This window comes from Falco cherrug, chromosome 3 (assembly GCF_023634085.1).
Source record: "Falco cherrug isolate bFalChe1 chromosome 3, bFalChe1.pri, whole genome shotgun sequence".
Taxonomy (NCBI): domain Eukaryota; kingdom Metazoa; phylum Chordata; class Aves; order Falconiformes; family Falconidae; genus Falco; species Falco cherrug.
This window is the reverse complement of record NC_073699.1, coordinates 43,536,540-43,552,929: the sequence shown is the minus strand read 5'-3', so window position 1 is coordinate 43,552,929 and position 16,390 is coordinate 43,536,540. Positions and strand designations below refer to the sequence as shown.

Below are 16,390 nucleotides of genomic sequence, written 5' to 3'. Positions count from 1 at the left end.
TACTCGTTTTCTTGAAAGGACTAGATAGAAACAAGATATGGTGAAGTCAGGTAGGTGGTGGATATGCAGGATGTGAAATGCCTTGTTCTCTACGTAAGAGAAATCTGTTTGTTATCTCAAAATATTCCTTGCCTTTGCTTGAAGTTCATCCCTTGCTGCTGTTGTGGTACCTTGTTCTTTTGTCTGCATCTGGGTTATCACTGGCTTCATGCAAGGTGTCCTAATTAATACATTCCTTTGATTCCTGTGATTAAATAAAGTACAATATATTGTCTCATTTCAAAACATAAACAAGTTTGAACACTCTAGTATTTTGATTTCTTTGAAACTGATTTCACCTGTTTTTCCAGGGGTTAATGGGGAAGCATTTACTGACTTGGGAGAAGTGAATTTATCACCACAGCTTCCACCTTCAGCAAGGCAGAGAAGACGAATAAAGCAGCAAGCTTTGGAGTGTGCTGTATGTATGATAACTGGATTGGCTTAAGTACGAAGGTGGGCCACAGATCTAATGTCAGACAGTTCCTGTGGCTCCTTAGTGGTTAGATGATACAGATACTGAGAGTGTACATGTACGTAGCTATTTGCCCATTTAAAAAGGATGCTGTTTAACTGATGGATTTGTGCATTTTTGGATTTTCTGCAGGAGGATGTTCCACCCAGCCAGACACCATGGCTGCAGCCTGACAGCTTTTCTTTGCACTCGAACATCAGCCTTGATGCCGATCAGTTGAAAGGCAAGAACGAAGAACGATTGCACAGACTGACTGAGCTCCAGCAGAAATCTGCTTGTTTAGGTATGCTCTGTCTAGCAGAGATGATGCGGTGAATACTAAGTAATTAATTAAAGGAACAAATATTAACAGAATGCCTGTAGTTGGAACAGTGAGCAACTGGCTTAAACACAGGAATTATTTATAGGGCTCCGTAGCTGGGGCAAGAGGTTCCCCAGCAAACTTAAACATAGCTTTTCTGAGTAAGTTGAGAGGAAGGTAGTAGAAAAAGATCCCCTAATTCCTGTCTGATCAGCCACTCATACTTGTCCTGTCTCTACCACATGTAATACTGCGCTGTGCCAGTGCTAGCAGTAAGATGTGGGTATCCAGCTGCACGTCTGAAAATGTAGTGCAAAGAAATGGAACTCCCAGCAGATTAATGTTGATGGGGTCCCTGTGTGAGTTCATCGGCATACCTAGGAATCGGCTGTCTGTGGTCTGACCAGGGTGAAGGTATGCCAAAAAACTGTGTATAAAGTACTTCAGTTCCTAGTTAGTTTGGATTTTCTGTTGCTTTGTTAACACAAATGGTCATTCAATATTTGAGGTTGATATTGATACCTCTTTCAGTATACACGCGCTTGAATTTATTAGCTGTGTCTTGTGACCATATCGTACATCGAACTCTGGGAGTTACCTTAGAGCTTCTCTGTAGGCTGCCTGCCTGCCTGATGTAGATCCACTTTGTGTATGAGGTATTAATTATGGCCACCATTAATGGCCTTTAATTTCTCACACGGATTATGACCCAGTTAATACACTTTGTGCTATTGATTCTTTCATATGAGTCTGAAGTCTCCCTTTTTGTAGGAGGCGGTTGCTATGCTGTCTAGGCAATTACAGTATCAGTATCCTTCTTACAAACTTAATGAGAATACAGATGCTGACAGTTTTTCTGAATCTGTTGCTATGGGTACTCTTACAAGACTTCATCCTTTCTTTGGTGTTTGTTTTAGCCGTTTAACTGTGGGGTTTTTTTAAGTCACTAAAAAACCCACAACCAAACCCGTTCATATTAATTTATTCTATAATCTAAACAAATGCTTTACTAGTTTTACTCCACCCAAACATCTTTGCGATGTGAACTTCTTTTACTACTTCTCTGCCCTTGTTCCATCTCACCTCTTTTGTAATTTTACCTCATATCATGTGAGCTACACTTTTTGTTTGCCGTCTGTTTGTTATGTTCTGCAGGGCTTCAGCCTTTAGATATCTAATTTTTACGTATCTGTGTGTGTATATATATTTATGTGTCTGTCTGTAGCTTGTTCTTTGGAACACATGGGGACCGTCACTCATCCTTGGCATATGTGCCACTTGGGGTCGTTAGGGCTGCACTGCTGCCTGCACTCCTGTTCCTTCCTTGTACTTTGTGACGTTACCAAAAAAAAAAAAAAAGAAAAAAAAAAAAGAAGAAAAAAAAGGCGAAGCCAAGTGTTTTTCAGTCCTGTTCCCTAGCAGTTTGATAGAACCCTTGTGGCATCCTCTTGCTTTCCTAACAGCTAGGACTGTTATTTGTCCTCCACCCTCAGAGACACTGCTGGGAGAAAGCAACTCTGTCAAATATGTATCTAAGGAACTCTTAACTGGTTATCTTTCTTTTAAATTTACAGGCTTTGATAAATTTTAAAGAGCTGATCCTGTTGGTGTGGTAAGGAGGATTTATTCACAGTAGTTCACTTTGCTTTATGGCACTGATGTAGGAATCCTAAAGCCACCCTAGACTTGTTTTAATTGGAAAGTTAGTGCATGTTGGATCCAGGCCGCCTCTGTTTTCACCCATCCAAAAAAGCCCGCATTCCCGTCAACATAGACTTGGTGAGTAGTTTGGATGATGAAGTCCTTGCAAGCCAGCAGTTGCTTTCTCCAGTGGGCAATGCACGCATGTTCCTAACTGTGTAAAACGGGAGCAGACTCAGTACAGAAGAGAATCTGCGCAGCTTTGAGCACATTAGATACGTGGCTGGAGACCCTGCTGTATGTAAGAGAAGTTGCCTAAATCGCTTGAGACTTTTTAGGCGTTCCTCTGTGCCTTTAAGTAAAGGAATGCTGGAGCCTGGCGAGTGCAGGCTCACCCAAGATGAACACCAATATCCGCTCCAGGGAGCTGAAAGTGTGTGTTCTCATCTAGGAGCAGGTGAGCGGGAATCAGTGTTTAGCGGGAGTCCAGACGCCACTGAATTTCTAAATCAGTATTTCATGCAAAGGAAAGAGATCTGCTTATCCCCAGCCTCCAGATGCAAACTGAATTATCAAGTGGCAACTCCAAAGAAAATTCTTCAGAAGTAGCCTAATTAAGAACAGTTTGTTTTTTTATGGAATAGGCAAAGAGTTGAAATCCGTGACGGAGCAAGTTTTGCACTGTAGCTGATCTGCTGTGCTTTCCAAAAGCAGCACCAGATGAGTCTGATGCAGCGACGTGCACTATGGTCTTACCTCTGACCGCTGGAAAATCCAAGGGCTTTGTCTTTGAAGGGAGTCATAGTTTAACTCAGGGAAGTGCAGCCTTCTGGCCTCGAAGTACAGGGTTTTGCTTGTCTCTAAACAAGTACATTACCTTATTTCTATTATTTCTAAATAGAGTCTCTTAGAAAAGCCAGCAAAGAGAAAATTAATTTTCTTTAGGTATTATTTTTCCTGCCATGTACTGTTGTTAACCCCACCATAACTCGTGTGTAAGCACTGCGGGTTCTAACCCCCAGGAGAGTTCATGTGACCCAGGATTTATGAGACAGAGGTTTGCTCTGCCAGCTTTATACCAGCCTCAAGCAAAGGAGGTGACAGGCCCTGCCGGGGGCCGGGGGGGGAGGTCTGTTTACATTTTCAGTGTTGCAGAAGCGTGAGAAGGCTTGGAGGATGATCACATCGCTGTCTGTATGATGTGACAAGAACTAGCAGATTCACTGCCAAGTTCTTTTTGAACAAAAAGAATTCAGCGTTGTGTTTTAGAACCTGCATCTTGCCTTAGGCACGAAGAGGAAAACTGAGCCTTCGCTCCCAGTGTCTGTGGGATTGGGCGGTTTCTGTCCTTCCCTCCAGGTCTGTGCACCTGGCTGCTGCTTCTGCAGGACCTGGGGCCTCGCACCCATGCTTAAAGCATCAACTTTAAAGTTTTCATGAGAAGCTTCAGAGAAGCTTTTGTTCAAAATACAATTTTTAAAAGTTGTCATTTTATTCCAGAACAAACCCCTGAAGTTTGGAAAAATGATCCAAATACTTAAAATTACATGACACATATGAATTGGTTGAATGAAATATTGCATCACTAAATAATAGACAATTCTGTTATGTTTTACTGGAATTAGTATGTTTCTGCAAAAATTGTTGGATTTTTTTTAAATCCAGTCTTCCAACATTTTTCTGCCTAGCTTAAAAAAACCCCAGCAAACCAGAACCACCTCACTTACATGACTCAGCTTTAGCAAGGAAAGCATTGCAATTTTCAGTCATAGGTTTGGGGGTTATTTTTTTTGTTTATATAGGTAAAAATTAAATGTTGTGAATCCAAAGAACAAACAGCACAAAGAAATGATACAGTTGTATTTGTTTATCAAACAACATAATTATCTGTTTATATATATATATAAATAAATATAATCTACACTAAACATTTTATCAGGTATGTATGATTGCTGACTGAATTGAAACAATAGCAGAGTTCAGCATGAGAGTGACCCCAAGTTCAAAGGCAAGGCCGTTCCATTCTGGTTTGTTGGGTTTTTTTCATTAGTTTGTTTTGGTGTGGTTTGGTTTGTTTCTGGCAGATGACGATTTACCCGGTGCACATTTCAGGACAACATTGTGCTGAGGTTACTAGCTATGCCGGGCTGTGATGTACAGACTTGCTCGCATTTGCACTGTTCGCATGTTGAAATAATTCTTCCCAAGTTCTCTCCTGAGTAAGAGACTGTCTGTGTAAGAGTGCTTAGCCGTAACACTGTAATTTAATAACCTTATTTTTACACGCGTTTCCTATGTATATATGCACTGACAGATTTGACTTCTCCCTGTAATGAGAGGCTTTGGGAAAGCAAGAACCTTCTGCCACGTCCATCCATGTTTCCTGTATTGCCCTCTTACTGGTCTGGCAGGGGGAGGGGCTGTTGGCATTAGACATCAAAGACTTGGAGTCTTTAGCTGTTGACTCGAGATGGGCCCAGTTCCCCAGAACATAAAAGATTTGTGTGAAGTAGTAATTTAAAAGCATTTTATGCATTTATTGCAGACAAAGAAGCCTGTTCAGAATGTTGCAGTAAAACGTGATAAGCTTTTGTCTCCTTTAACACGTGCATTGTGGTGGTGTTTCCTTAGGAGAAGCAGATGACCTTTGGAATCAGATTCCACCCAACACCGGCAGACGGTGCGGTTCTGTTGACACAGTTGCAACAGAGCCCTGGCTGCGACCAGGAACTTCAGAGACTTTCCAGAGGTTCGTGGTGGAACAGTCAAACCCAGCAAAAATCTCACCCGAGAGCCTGCTGCCGCTCAGCTGGCAAGGCCTCTCAACAGCACACGGCTGACACGGGAACCCGCGGTGCCTCGCAGCAGAGCAGGGGCCGGTCAGCACTACTGCACTTTCCAGGGTCTCTTCCAGGGAGCGTGTGATACGACGCAGAGCGTGGGGCTGTATGTGTCATTTGAAGTAGCAATAAGAAAGTAAGAGAAGCTGCAGTGCGAAGACGTAGAGCAGGGATATTGTACAGCACATAATGTAGGAAGCAGAGGAATAGCTTGGCCATTTTTGAGGCTGAAACTTCTAGAAAAGGTGCAGAGCTGGACTTACCACAAAACCAGCGTGCACGTGTGTGTGTGAATTTGATAGTAAATAAATTTAAATTTTTAGCTTTGTTTATAGCCAAACTCCAAAACTGGCTGGAAATAAGAGAAAATGGACCTCTGCTGTGAGTTAAAGCTTTTACCAAAAGAGTAGATACCTTGGCAAAGGGCACTTGCTTTTCATACAGTAATGATTGCTATCCTGCATGAAAGCTCAGCAGTTTCATGAAAAAATTACTATTAGCGGTGTCTCTTATGTTCCCTAACCTGTTATGTGCTGGAAATACAGATAGCGTTGCATATATTTAATTTATGGTTCCGATTTAAGAGTTAATAAATTATTTTGTTACTAAGAATGTGAAAGCAGACTTCAGTTTTCTTAATTTATCATTTGCTTCAGCTGATGTTTACTCATGAACAAACTAGACCATCAAGGAATACTAATGTTCCCAGCGGCAGTTTTAAGCAGCTAAGGTGAAAATGTTTTATAATATCATCCTGCCACGGAGCCTCTCATGCCACAGCCCCCCTCATGTATTTCATACTTTTCCCTCTGTCACCTGCCAGCCTTTCCCTTGTCTCTGATGGCTCTTCCCTGTTCCTTCACGCGTTGAGCTTTGGGGTAGATCCACTGTACTGATGCCAGGCGACATACAGAACTTTCTTCCTCATCTAGTAGCGTATATAGTTTTCCTTTATTCCCTGAACTTTGATTACCCCCCCACAGAAGCATATATTAGCATTATCCTAAAAAATGAGGCTGGCTTAATGGCCGGAATTTTTGTAAACATCACCAACCTTCCCAAGCTGGCATTTGATTCCTCCAGTTGAAGCCTAGGACACTGCCCCGCCCCCGCTTTAAGTTGCTTCCTTCACCTCTGCAGTGACCTGAAAGCGCTGTACTTGCTCCAGCCTGGCTGCTCCGCAGCATTTAGCACCGTGAATTTCCCTCTGCACCGCTCTCCTCCCTCTGCTACCCCGGCTGCTATTCAGGATCATCTTGGTCCTTCACATCTTTCCGTTGGCTTTCTCTCCATATCTAAAGTTCAGCTGCAGCCAGGGCGTTCCTGCCAGCCTTCCTAAATTGTAATTTTTTTTCAAAAATGGTGAGTTGCAGCTGCAAACCACAGTCCTGAGCTCAAGGCTGAGCTGACTCAAATAGAGCCCACCTCCTGCTCCCAGCCCTTCCTTTGTGAGAACTGCCACAGACGTGAGCATTCGTTCGGTGGAGCTGCAAGTTGAAGCTGGCCCCCAGAGCCCAGCCAGTGCGGTTCTGGGGGTGTGGGAGCTAAAGCTACAGAAAAGCAACGATGAGAACAGGGGTCGAGGGGCCGATGAGCCAAGACTCAACAGCTATTAGGCCTTTTCCACACAAGCAACAAACCCCGTAAGGTGTGAGGTGGTCGTGCTGTAAAAAAGTCATTGCTCAGTAGAAGTACACAACAGAGCAATGGAGCAGAGCAAGGTTCAAAACAAAAACCCCGCCAAACAAACCCCAATCTACCACGCATTTTAGATAATCGATTGTACTCGCTACTACTGAACGCTGAATCCTGAACGCAGACGTTGCGAAGGGATGCAGGCAGACCCACGGGTAACAGACACAGACCTGGCTGTAACCAGGAACACCAGGTAACACTTTGCCACAGGCACGGGGGAAATTACAGCGTCAGTAGGACACACACACACTATACTTTAACAATTATTACTGATCACTGTCAAACAGGCAAGAAAGACCTCAGGCCGAGCCTGCTAGGGTGGTTCAAGATTTAAATGTTACACAACAAACTGAAGAAAATAAAACACAGCCCAAGAGGAAAGGCTGTACCATTGTAATTAAAATCACCTCAGTTGTTCCTTTTCTGACTTCGATAACTGCAATTTGGTTTTGTTCCACCCCAATTAACATTATAAGAAAACTAGTTACGGGTCGTGCCGTTTAATTCCCATCACTGTCTCTTCCATAGCTATTTTGTTGAACCACTTAGCACTTATTTTTGAGGCCTGCTGTGAACAGCTACAGGGAGATTAATTCCTCTGTGAGGAATTAATTCCTCATTCCCTTTCACAGCCTTCACGCTTCTCCCCTTTTCCCCTTTGCTTGTCGTGAGTTTTGTGGGAACACACTGGAGCACAATCCAATTCCGCTTTTACTTACAAGCTCAAAGATGCTGACAAGGCTTAGCTGGCTGATGTATTCCGAGTCAGCAGCCAGATGAACCATAATCCCAGCCTCCCTCTCTCACCCACCCTTATTCTGGAAGTCTGTTTTATATTAATACTTGTATTAATATTTTAATCCCCAGAAAGCAAAACACAGTATTTTAGTTCCTATCTGTGCAGCACTACAGGGTTCATTTGTCTAGTCCACTTACAAGCACTTTTACTCTTCCTTTTTTCCCTGGTTTTTTAAACTTACCGTTCTTTTTCACCCTGTATTTGCCGAACAGTGAGAAGACGCATCCTAGTCAACTGCAAGGCACCCACCTTTTGGCCCCCCCGAGGGCTGGGGTCTGTTCCTTTGAAATGAGAACATGAGAGGCGGCAAAGGAAACTGTAAAACAAGTAGCTGTGGATTAGACTGGTTTTGATTGCACTGATGAAAGAGTTCAAAAACTTTATTGACCTATAACCTGATTAGAATATGCCAGATGAGAACCAAATATTGTACAGAAAGTTGTACAGAATTTTTTTTACATAGAAAACTTTACATATCTGTACCATATACATTTTGCCCATCTGAAAAAAATTTCTACATCCATTGTAATACAGAATGCTTGACAATCTTGTCTTTTAACCATCAGAGCACAATTCACAGTATGAATAAGTTTCCAATAAATTTAACCATCCCCAAACCATGCCAGATTTGTTACTTGAATATATTCCACATTAAATTCTGTACATAAGAGTGAAATCTACATCAAACAAAAAACATCTGACAGCAGACACAACCTAGACTTGTTTGCAGTGATTCAAGTTCCAGTCCTTGAAGGATCATCATTTCAATGGCTCATTATATTTAAAAGCCCTAAAACAAGTATATTACAGGTAGTTATGTCAGTTGTGATATTTCTACCTCTGTTCTTGACAAAAGTCAGCAACACTAACTTCTGGGCTACAACAAAACCAAAAAAAAAAAAAAAAAAAAGAAAAAAAAGGAAAAAAATCACAACCCCGAAAAATAAAACCCAAACTTCTAGTGCATTTGGTAAACAATGAAGTTGTTATGGGTTTTCAGCAAATCAATAATACAGAAATAAAACAAATCAGGAAGAACTGTATAGTGTTAAAGAGTTTATATTACAGACCTGCATCTCTGTACATTTTTCACAGAAGGATGATTACCAATGTCTCAGACAGCCTGAGTGTGCAAAAATCTTAGAATAAGAATATCAGACATAGTTGCTAAATATCTTTTACCATGAACAATAATCTCCATTTTCTTTTCACTATAAACATTTTATCCTTCAAAATACAGCTCTCCTGAGTTGTACTTCTTGCAGAAGCTCAAACCTTTACATATATAGTTCTTTGGGTACTTTTTACTTTCACACCCGCCATAAACATCTGTTGCTATACTGCTGTCTAGGACAGTAAAGGATATTGCAGCCCATGCTGACCAGAGGACTGTGCTAAAAACTGGCTCTGTGCTCAGCATGAGCCAGGTAGAGAAACCGATAGAGATAATCCATCAGGAAATAAAGGGACTGGAGTGTTGCAAGCCTTAATTACAGTTGTAAGCATCTGTACCGTTAACCCTTGGATACACATTGCCATACAAAGAAATCATTTTTATGGATATCCAGACAGAATGGCTCAGCTACCTGGTCCTTTGATTTAGCTGAGGAATATAAACTTTTAAACGGAGCAATACTCAGTCACTATCTGCTACTGCTTGCTTATTCCAGACTCTTGCTCTGGTGGTTGGGATATTTGAAAAACAACACCAATCCGCAGGAAAAACCTTCGTAGAACAGCTCGAAGTTCAGGAATAAGGTCAAACTGCATAATTTCACACAACAGCGGATAGTAGAACGAGGCGTGAGCCTTGAACTGAGGAGAAAACAGAAGAAATTGTTCTATTATGCATCAATACAGCTCAGAAAGGGTGTTCCAAGTGAAGAATTATAAATACTCTCCCAAGTCAAGGTGAGAAACCAACCCATGAAGTGACAAGTAGAAACATCTTTATAACTGAAGCTAGCCAGTGCTAGAACAAGGCTCAGACAGCTTGTACTCTGACAGATGCTCACTGGCTACACACAGCTCCTTGCTAATGCTTATTCTGCAAGAGGAAGAGGTTTTCTTATCAGTCAAGTTTTTTTGTTGTACTTGGCCTCTTTCACTTGGTATTTCAGCCAAGTTTTGTTACAGGGAGATCTAAATATGGATTTATTTACTGCAGAATTGCTTTGGAGAAGGTCAAGGTGCTATACACGCAGGACTGGAAACAGAAACAGGAGTTGTTTCTTTGAATAAAATATCAGCCACTAATCCCCTACCTCAGCAGGAGAGGGGTAAGAGCAACTTAACACATACTTGTAAAGGATTTCAGTATCTTTTACATTTTCTCAGACACGTTTTATTTTATCACTCACTGCACCCTCACTGTGCATTACTACTGTCGGTATTTCGATGCACATTCCCTCAACAAAGCGTGTCTACAGAGCAGCAGGAGCTTTTAAAGTCAAATGTGTAACTGTGACGAACCGGTCTGGAACTACTTCTTTCCTGTAAACGTCATCTTAAATAACATTCCAAACAGTTACTTACCCTTTCATCACTTATCTTCAGGACTTTAGTCAAAAATAAGAGTAACAGATTAGTCCAGGCTTCCCGATGACTTTCTGATGTAAGAGTGAGGAAATAACTCAGAGCCTCACTGCAGACACTGAAGAGGAAAGACACAAAAACTAGTAACTAACTAGTAACTAACATTTTATTTTGAGCTCTGCTGCAGAGAAAGACCTTCGGCTTTGCAACTATACCACTGCAGAGTCCTGGTGTAGAACAGCATCGCCTTATGAAAGCTACTGCAAGCCTCATTAGCAGTAGAAAGCAGTAATCTTGTTCAACTCAAAACCAGTGTCCCAGGACTTCACTATTCAATATATTGACAAAACATGATCGTGCTGTTCGTACACATATTTAAAATGTATCAAGTGCTCTTTGAGAGGTACTAAAACGCATACGACAAAATGATATGTAGACTATAAAAAGTAATCTCATGCTGATGCAACCAGGTAGTTTGCAGTTCTGCTCCCTGGTCTGTAAACCTTAAAACACTGTTAAACACTGTTAAAAAACTGTTACTGCCCTGGTTTTAAGCCCTCTATTATTCCAACACTTGCTTAAACAACTTTGTAACCTAAAAACTTTCAGGTGAACCTTGGTATTCACAGTAATGAATAACCAAAAAGCCAAAAGCTTCTGTATGCCCACAGGCTTCTTAAGCCCAGCGCTCATTTCTGCAGATGAGAACAAGCACCAGCTCCCTAAAATATCTGCAAGAAAAAAGCAGGGTTGCTAGTTGCTTTTCTTTTTAAGAAGGAGCTGGAACAAGCCCCCACCTACCCACATGCTACCAAAAAAGGTGACAAAAACCTTTGTTCTCTTCTGCAAAACGTCTAATGAGTACAAAAAGCAGACGCAGTATTAGTAGCTGGAGGCAGAGTGCTCTACACACAACATAAAACCTCTTAATGGGAGCTGTGACTACCACCATACTGTGTTGGCTCTAGAAGTTTACTGCAAACAGAGGTGGTCTATCCTTTTAAATAAAAACAAACATTCTTTCACGTCAGAAATAACATCAACGGGTTCAGCCACATGGACCTTACTTTAGTAGCCTCTGCTGGACTTCCTCCCATGCACTGGTACGGCTTTCATCCATGTACATACGGAACAGAATGCGCAATCCACAGGCAAGACTACTAGTCTCCTGTTTCAGAAGATTAGGCTTTGATTTGCCTTTGAAACCTAGAGAAATTCCAAGCATCCATTCAGATTTGTGTTTCATCTGACATTTTTCCTTACAGTTCCCCACTTCTCCTTCCAAACATCTTCTGCATATAGACAGAAGAACCACCTTATGTAATTAACTTCTCACAGCATTTAGTACAATGGGGTCCTGCTAAAAATTAACCCACGTATATACGCCACAACTGTGTTTGGCACCTATTTTTATAGATGCTTCCAAGTAAAGTAGATGTGAAACCTGGGTGTATGATAAAAGTGCATTCTAACCACCCGAACAATGGACCATTTTGCCTCAGGTGTATATCTGTAGTGCTTTATTGTTTGTTTTTGATAAAAATGTCTACAATATTATTGTTTCCAAGGCTGTTACTGTATAATTAAACTCAGTTTTGCTAGTGACGAGCCATACTAGCCAAAAGCATACCCGTAAATACGAATACTACCTCAGCCAAGCTGAAGTGGTTCTGTGTATGCATACATCAATGCACCAACCAGCCTGCTGCATCTTCACAGTATGCAGTGACCGTTAAAAATATTAATACAGCCAACTTTGGTGCAAGGAACAGATTAAACACAACGCTATTGAGAGTCCGTTTTTCATCTGTTTTTTTTTCAGAAAATGACATATTTTTCACTTATACTCTGGTAGGTAAAACAAACCCCGCTAACAAGTCTTCAGGTTTTGTGCCTGCAGCCTCCAAGCACGGGACTTGCACCCACAGCCAGGGATCAGCTTGGCAGCTGTAACCCAGTGAAACCTTAAATGTGAGGACATGAAAAAGATATTTGCACCTGCACAGATGAGGTCTCCTCCCCTTAGGGATTCTAGGGTATAAAGTTAAAGCCCGACACTCAATTTTACATTCAACATCGAAGTACGTTTCACCTATTTTTGGGTTAATTCAAAGCACGCTGACACATTCTTGCAAAATATTTCTCCAAGGTGACTGACTCACCCGCTTTCCAGAGGGCAGTTCTTTGTTCATTGTTGGAATTAAATGCTTTAGCAAATCTGTGAGATTCCAGCAGACAATCCAGAAGTTTAAAAAGCTGCTGTGATGTTAGAAAACGATACATTCCTTGATCTTGTGTATCCACATGCACATCGAAGTCTACTGCATCTCTCTGTTTTAAAAAAAAAAGGAAAAGATTGCAAGTAAAAATTCACAATTGTCTTCAGCAAGCTCCAGTCATAACTCAATCCTACCCTGTTTTCATCTTTACTCGTACCGAAACTTAAAAATGTATTAACAGTTGTGTTCACATCCCAGTTACATAAATCCCTTTGAACAACACATGTTTTAATCTCCACGGTGTGCTGCCCCAGCACAGCAAATGCAATTTAACGCAAGATATAAGCTGTTAAATCCAATAGGGCTGAAAAAAATCAGAAAAAAAGATACCTATCAGTTCTACTTACTTGTGCTGCTGCTAGATTCTCTGCATCTTCTTTTTTGCTAGTTGCTGGGAAGAACACAATATTGTCGATAGTCTGAATGAGTTCCAGTTGTACAACACATTTGATCAAAAGAGCAGCAAATAACTTCTGTTCTGGAAATTCTTTAAAGAGAAGAACAAGAAAATTGCTTGTTAATAAAGAACTGCAACACCTGTCTCTTTTTTGAGCTATTTTGGGGGTAAGCTGAAGAACAGCTTAACTTCAAGCACGTTCATAAATCAAGTCTGGAATCCACCCATCTGAATTACTCTTCTAAAACCAGGACTGATACCAGGTCTACTATTACCACCAGACATGAGCATTTTAAGCACCAACACATAACTTTCCCCAAGTACCTTAAGGATTTGATATGTTCTCTTCAAATCAGCCTAAATACACTTCCCCCCCCCGCCCCGCTATTGCTTCAGTTGCATTCTGCACAGAAAGAACCTTGCTCTTAAGAAAAAAAAAATATTACTTATTTACATAGCATTATAAGGTGAGTACTATTCTTAGTATTTTACTTTGGCTAAAAAGCCTGCAAGTTAGCAGCTGAATTCTAGATTTTTAAAGCACAGGTGAAAGATGTGGACCCACAAGAGACCAACAGAATTCTGTCATACTGCATGAAGACAAAACTTTAACCAGTATAGCTCTCCTCACATCACGTTTCTGAAGTTATAGCTGGGGCTATAACTAAAGGTATCAGACATCTGCTGAATACTACTCTTAATATATATAAAATGCCAAATCACTACTAAACACGTACTTGCTGTTGGCCTGGTTTTGCTTATTTCTTCACCTACTGTGGGCCCTATGCTGGGTTGATATGGACGTCCATCTGAAGATCTAGGCTGAACAGAATCATGAATATCCACTGACTTCTGTGATATTGTATCCTGAAAAAAAGGCAAAAAAAAAAATTACAGATAATTTCTGCAAGCTAATTGTTGATAGTATTGTGCTCTTTATACCTTAAGACATTTACTGTTTCAACACTACACTTTTTCATTCATTTTGGTCATATTTGATACCAGCATTCACAAAAGATGTGCTAAGAAGATGCCCTACTAAGAAAGCACTGAAAAATCAACAAGCAACAAATACTTAATTACACAGCAAAGTCAACGACTAGTACTTTGCACACAGGTGTTTTTGTATGCCATCCAAGCATTTAGTATGTCAGCCAACAGTCAGTTTGACTTTTACCAGTTCAAGCGTATGAGGTTTGCTGCAAGGTTTCAGTACTGGGAAATGCAGTATCTACCCCTGATTTACAACAAAAACCTCTAACAGCTTCTGTAAGAACTTGCATTCTTTTTATAATGGGTGAAAATGCTAACACACAGTTCCTAAAAGACAAGTCCAAACAGTATGAGGTATCATCTAGCCTTAATCTTTACTTGCATTTACCCCCTTGAACGTTCTGAATTATAAGCTCCTACTAACATGTCTGTAGGTGCTATAGGAATTTATCAGAGTAAAACGAAGGAGAATATATGCATATCAAGGAAAATGCTTTCATTTTAAATCCTCTCGCCAGAGCTGCTTCAGCAGACTTCTGCAATGTGTTCTGATTCCCCATGTTACATTGTTTTATCTTGTGAGCTAGAACTCAATGACTTTGGAAAATGAATTGTTGGGTTTTTGTTTTATTTTTTAATAAATATCTTCCTTCTTGATCAGTTGAATGTAAAGTATTAAAATCAATGATAATACCTATTGTTTTCATTTCAGAAAGCACTCATTGAAAGAGGGCATATGTAGTGATTACTGTCCCTTTCAATAGCCCAGCACTTCTATTGGCATATATATTCCAGAAGTGCCACTGGAGACAACACATTAATTCCCTACATTGCGTGGCTAGCAAGATTTAAGTCTGCACATACACTTCCTATAAAGAACATATCAACTTCTCATACCAGTAAATAAACAACGTCTTCATCTCTAATAAATATATTTTTAATAGCTATTATGTCTATAGATAGTAGAATGCTTCATTATAATTTAACTACCTGAAGAAAAGTTAGATGGAAATACTTAAAGCCTGCAAAAATTTTATCCTACCAAAAGAAAGGATCCAAAATATATTTCCTTTAACATTTATTATACAAGTTCTGTTCATTTTGAAGTTGTAAAGTGTCTTTTTACACTGAAGTAAAAGAAGATTTTAAAAAACATTAATGTTGAACTATTTCAAAGAGAAAAGAGCTTTCAATTTATTAATGACTAAGACATTTAATATATCGGCCATTTGTGCATGTTATTATATTCAACATAAATGGATCAAAAACGTAGCCAACACTGTTAGATCAAACGCTTTATACACCAAACCACTACAAATGAGTCGATATAGAAAACACATTGTCACATGGATATAAAACACCTGTATAATGAGAACTGGCCACCGAAAACATCTACACTCTGTTGCAAGCAAATTATGTTTAACACCCCATAAAGCTAAATGGAGGGAGTCAGTCTCTCGTAGCAGAACTCATTTGAGACCATACCCATGAACAATTTTTATATGACAGTCCTTCCACCTCCAGCATTTTCTCATCATGTCAATGTATCAAAGACAATATTGAGCAAAATGAAACAAACCCCACAAAACCAGGAAACAACTCAAACGTTAAATACAGTATTACAGAGACATACTAGGCACAGGACATTACTTCTATCATACTATCATACGCAGAGAACGACCTACAGGCAACTCCCAGAAGCCAACTTCACTGCAAACAAATATATATTTCTCTTTCTCAATTAATTCCTTGCTATTTTTAAACATTAAATAGCACTTTAGCTGGAAAAAACTTTTTCAAGTAAATCAAAACTGAAAAATGGGTTTAAACAAAGTACACTTTTTACTTATTCTACATCACAACATATTTGTACCAAACTTTTGCAAGCTTTTAAAATAGTTTTTATTTCAGCAGCTTACCAGTTTTTCTTTTGTATCAGAGGGAGATCCAGAGCCAAACTCCCCACTGGTTGGTCGCCAAGTCAGCAGCCTTGAAAACACAAAACCAGTACCAAATTTAGGAAGTCTGAAATACAGATCAGAACCAATATCCTAAGAAGTCAACTTCAGTATGGTGGGGTGTTTGTTTTAATTTAATGGAAGCCAAACCCCAAAAAAGAGTTGAATATAGATACTTCCATAAATTAATAAACTCATTTCAATTTTAAGTATACATTTTCTTCTTTCACACATATTGAAAATTGTGGGTTTTGTACTTCCAACGTTTCTACCAATTGCCTTGAATGGACGACTGGATTATGTGGAGGTGGCCTAATTTTTCTCAGAAATAACGGATTTTGCCTTGCTCTCTCGCACTGCCTTAAGCTTTACCTGGAGTCAGGAATGAATCTACCCAGGACAAATCAGCATGAACGTCTGGAGATGTTTTGCATTCTC

General features: G+C 40.1%; 2 protein-coding genes across 13 annotated transcripts in view; one reads left to right on the top strand and one right to left on the bottom strand.

Moving 5' to 3' along the window:
- Nucleotides 1-5,915, top strand: part of CSPP1 (centrosome and spindle pole associated protein 1) — a 64,119-nt gene extending 58,204 nt beyond the window's left edge. For all 10 annotated transcript variants that reach the window (XM_055704593.1, XM_055704592.1, XM_027811111.2 and 7 more), the window contains 3 exons: nt 351-460; nt 647-797; nt 5,088-5,915. In XM_055704593.1, the coding sequence (XP_055560568.1) occupies nt 351-460; nt 647-797; nt 5,088-5,296 (470 nt within the window). In that variant the 3' untranslated portion in view covers nt 5,297-5,915. The remainder of the gene's footprint in view (nt 1-350; nt 461-646; nt 798-5,087) is intronic.
- Nucleotides 5,916-8,152: 2,237 nt separating this feature from the next.
- The window catches only part of ARFGEF1 (ADP ribosylation factor guanine nucleotide exchange factor 1), a 94,707-nt gene continuing 86,469 nt past the window's right edge, over nt 8,153-16,390 (bottom strand). For all 3 annotated transcript variants that reach the window (XM_005443196.3, XM_055704591.1, XM_055704590.1), the window contains exons 33-39: nt 15,914-15,983; nt 13,739-13,868; nt 12,952-13,091; nt 12,488-12,656; nt 11,393-11,531; nt 10,326-10,443; nt 8,153-9,605 (exon numbers count right to left, since the gene is read on the bottom strand). In XM_005443196.3, the coding sequence (XP_005443253.1) occupies nt 9,441-9,605; nt 10,326-10,443; nt 11,393-11,531; nt 12,488-12,656; nt 12,952-13,091; nt 13,739-13,868; nt 15,914-15,983 (931 nt within the window). In that variant the 3' untranslated portion in view covers nt 8,153-9,440. The remainder of the gene's footprint in view (nt 9,606-10,325; nt 10,444-11,392; nt 11,532-12,487; nt 12,657-12,951; nt 13,092-13,738; nt 13,869-15,913; nt 15,984-16,390) is intronic.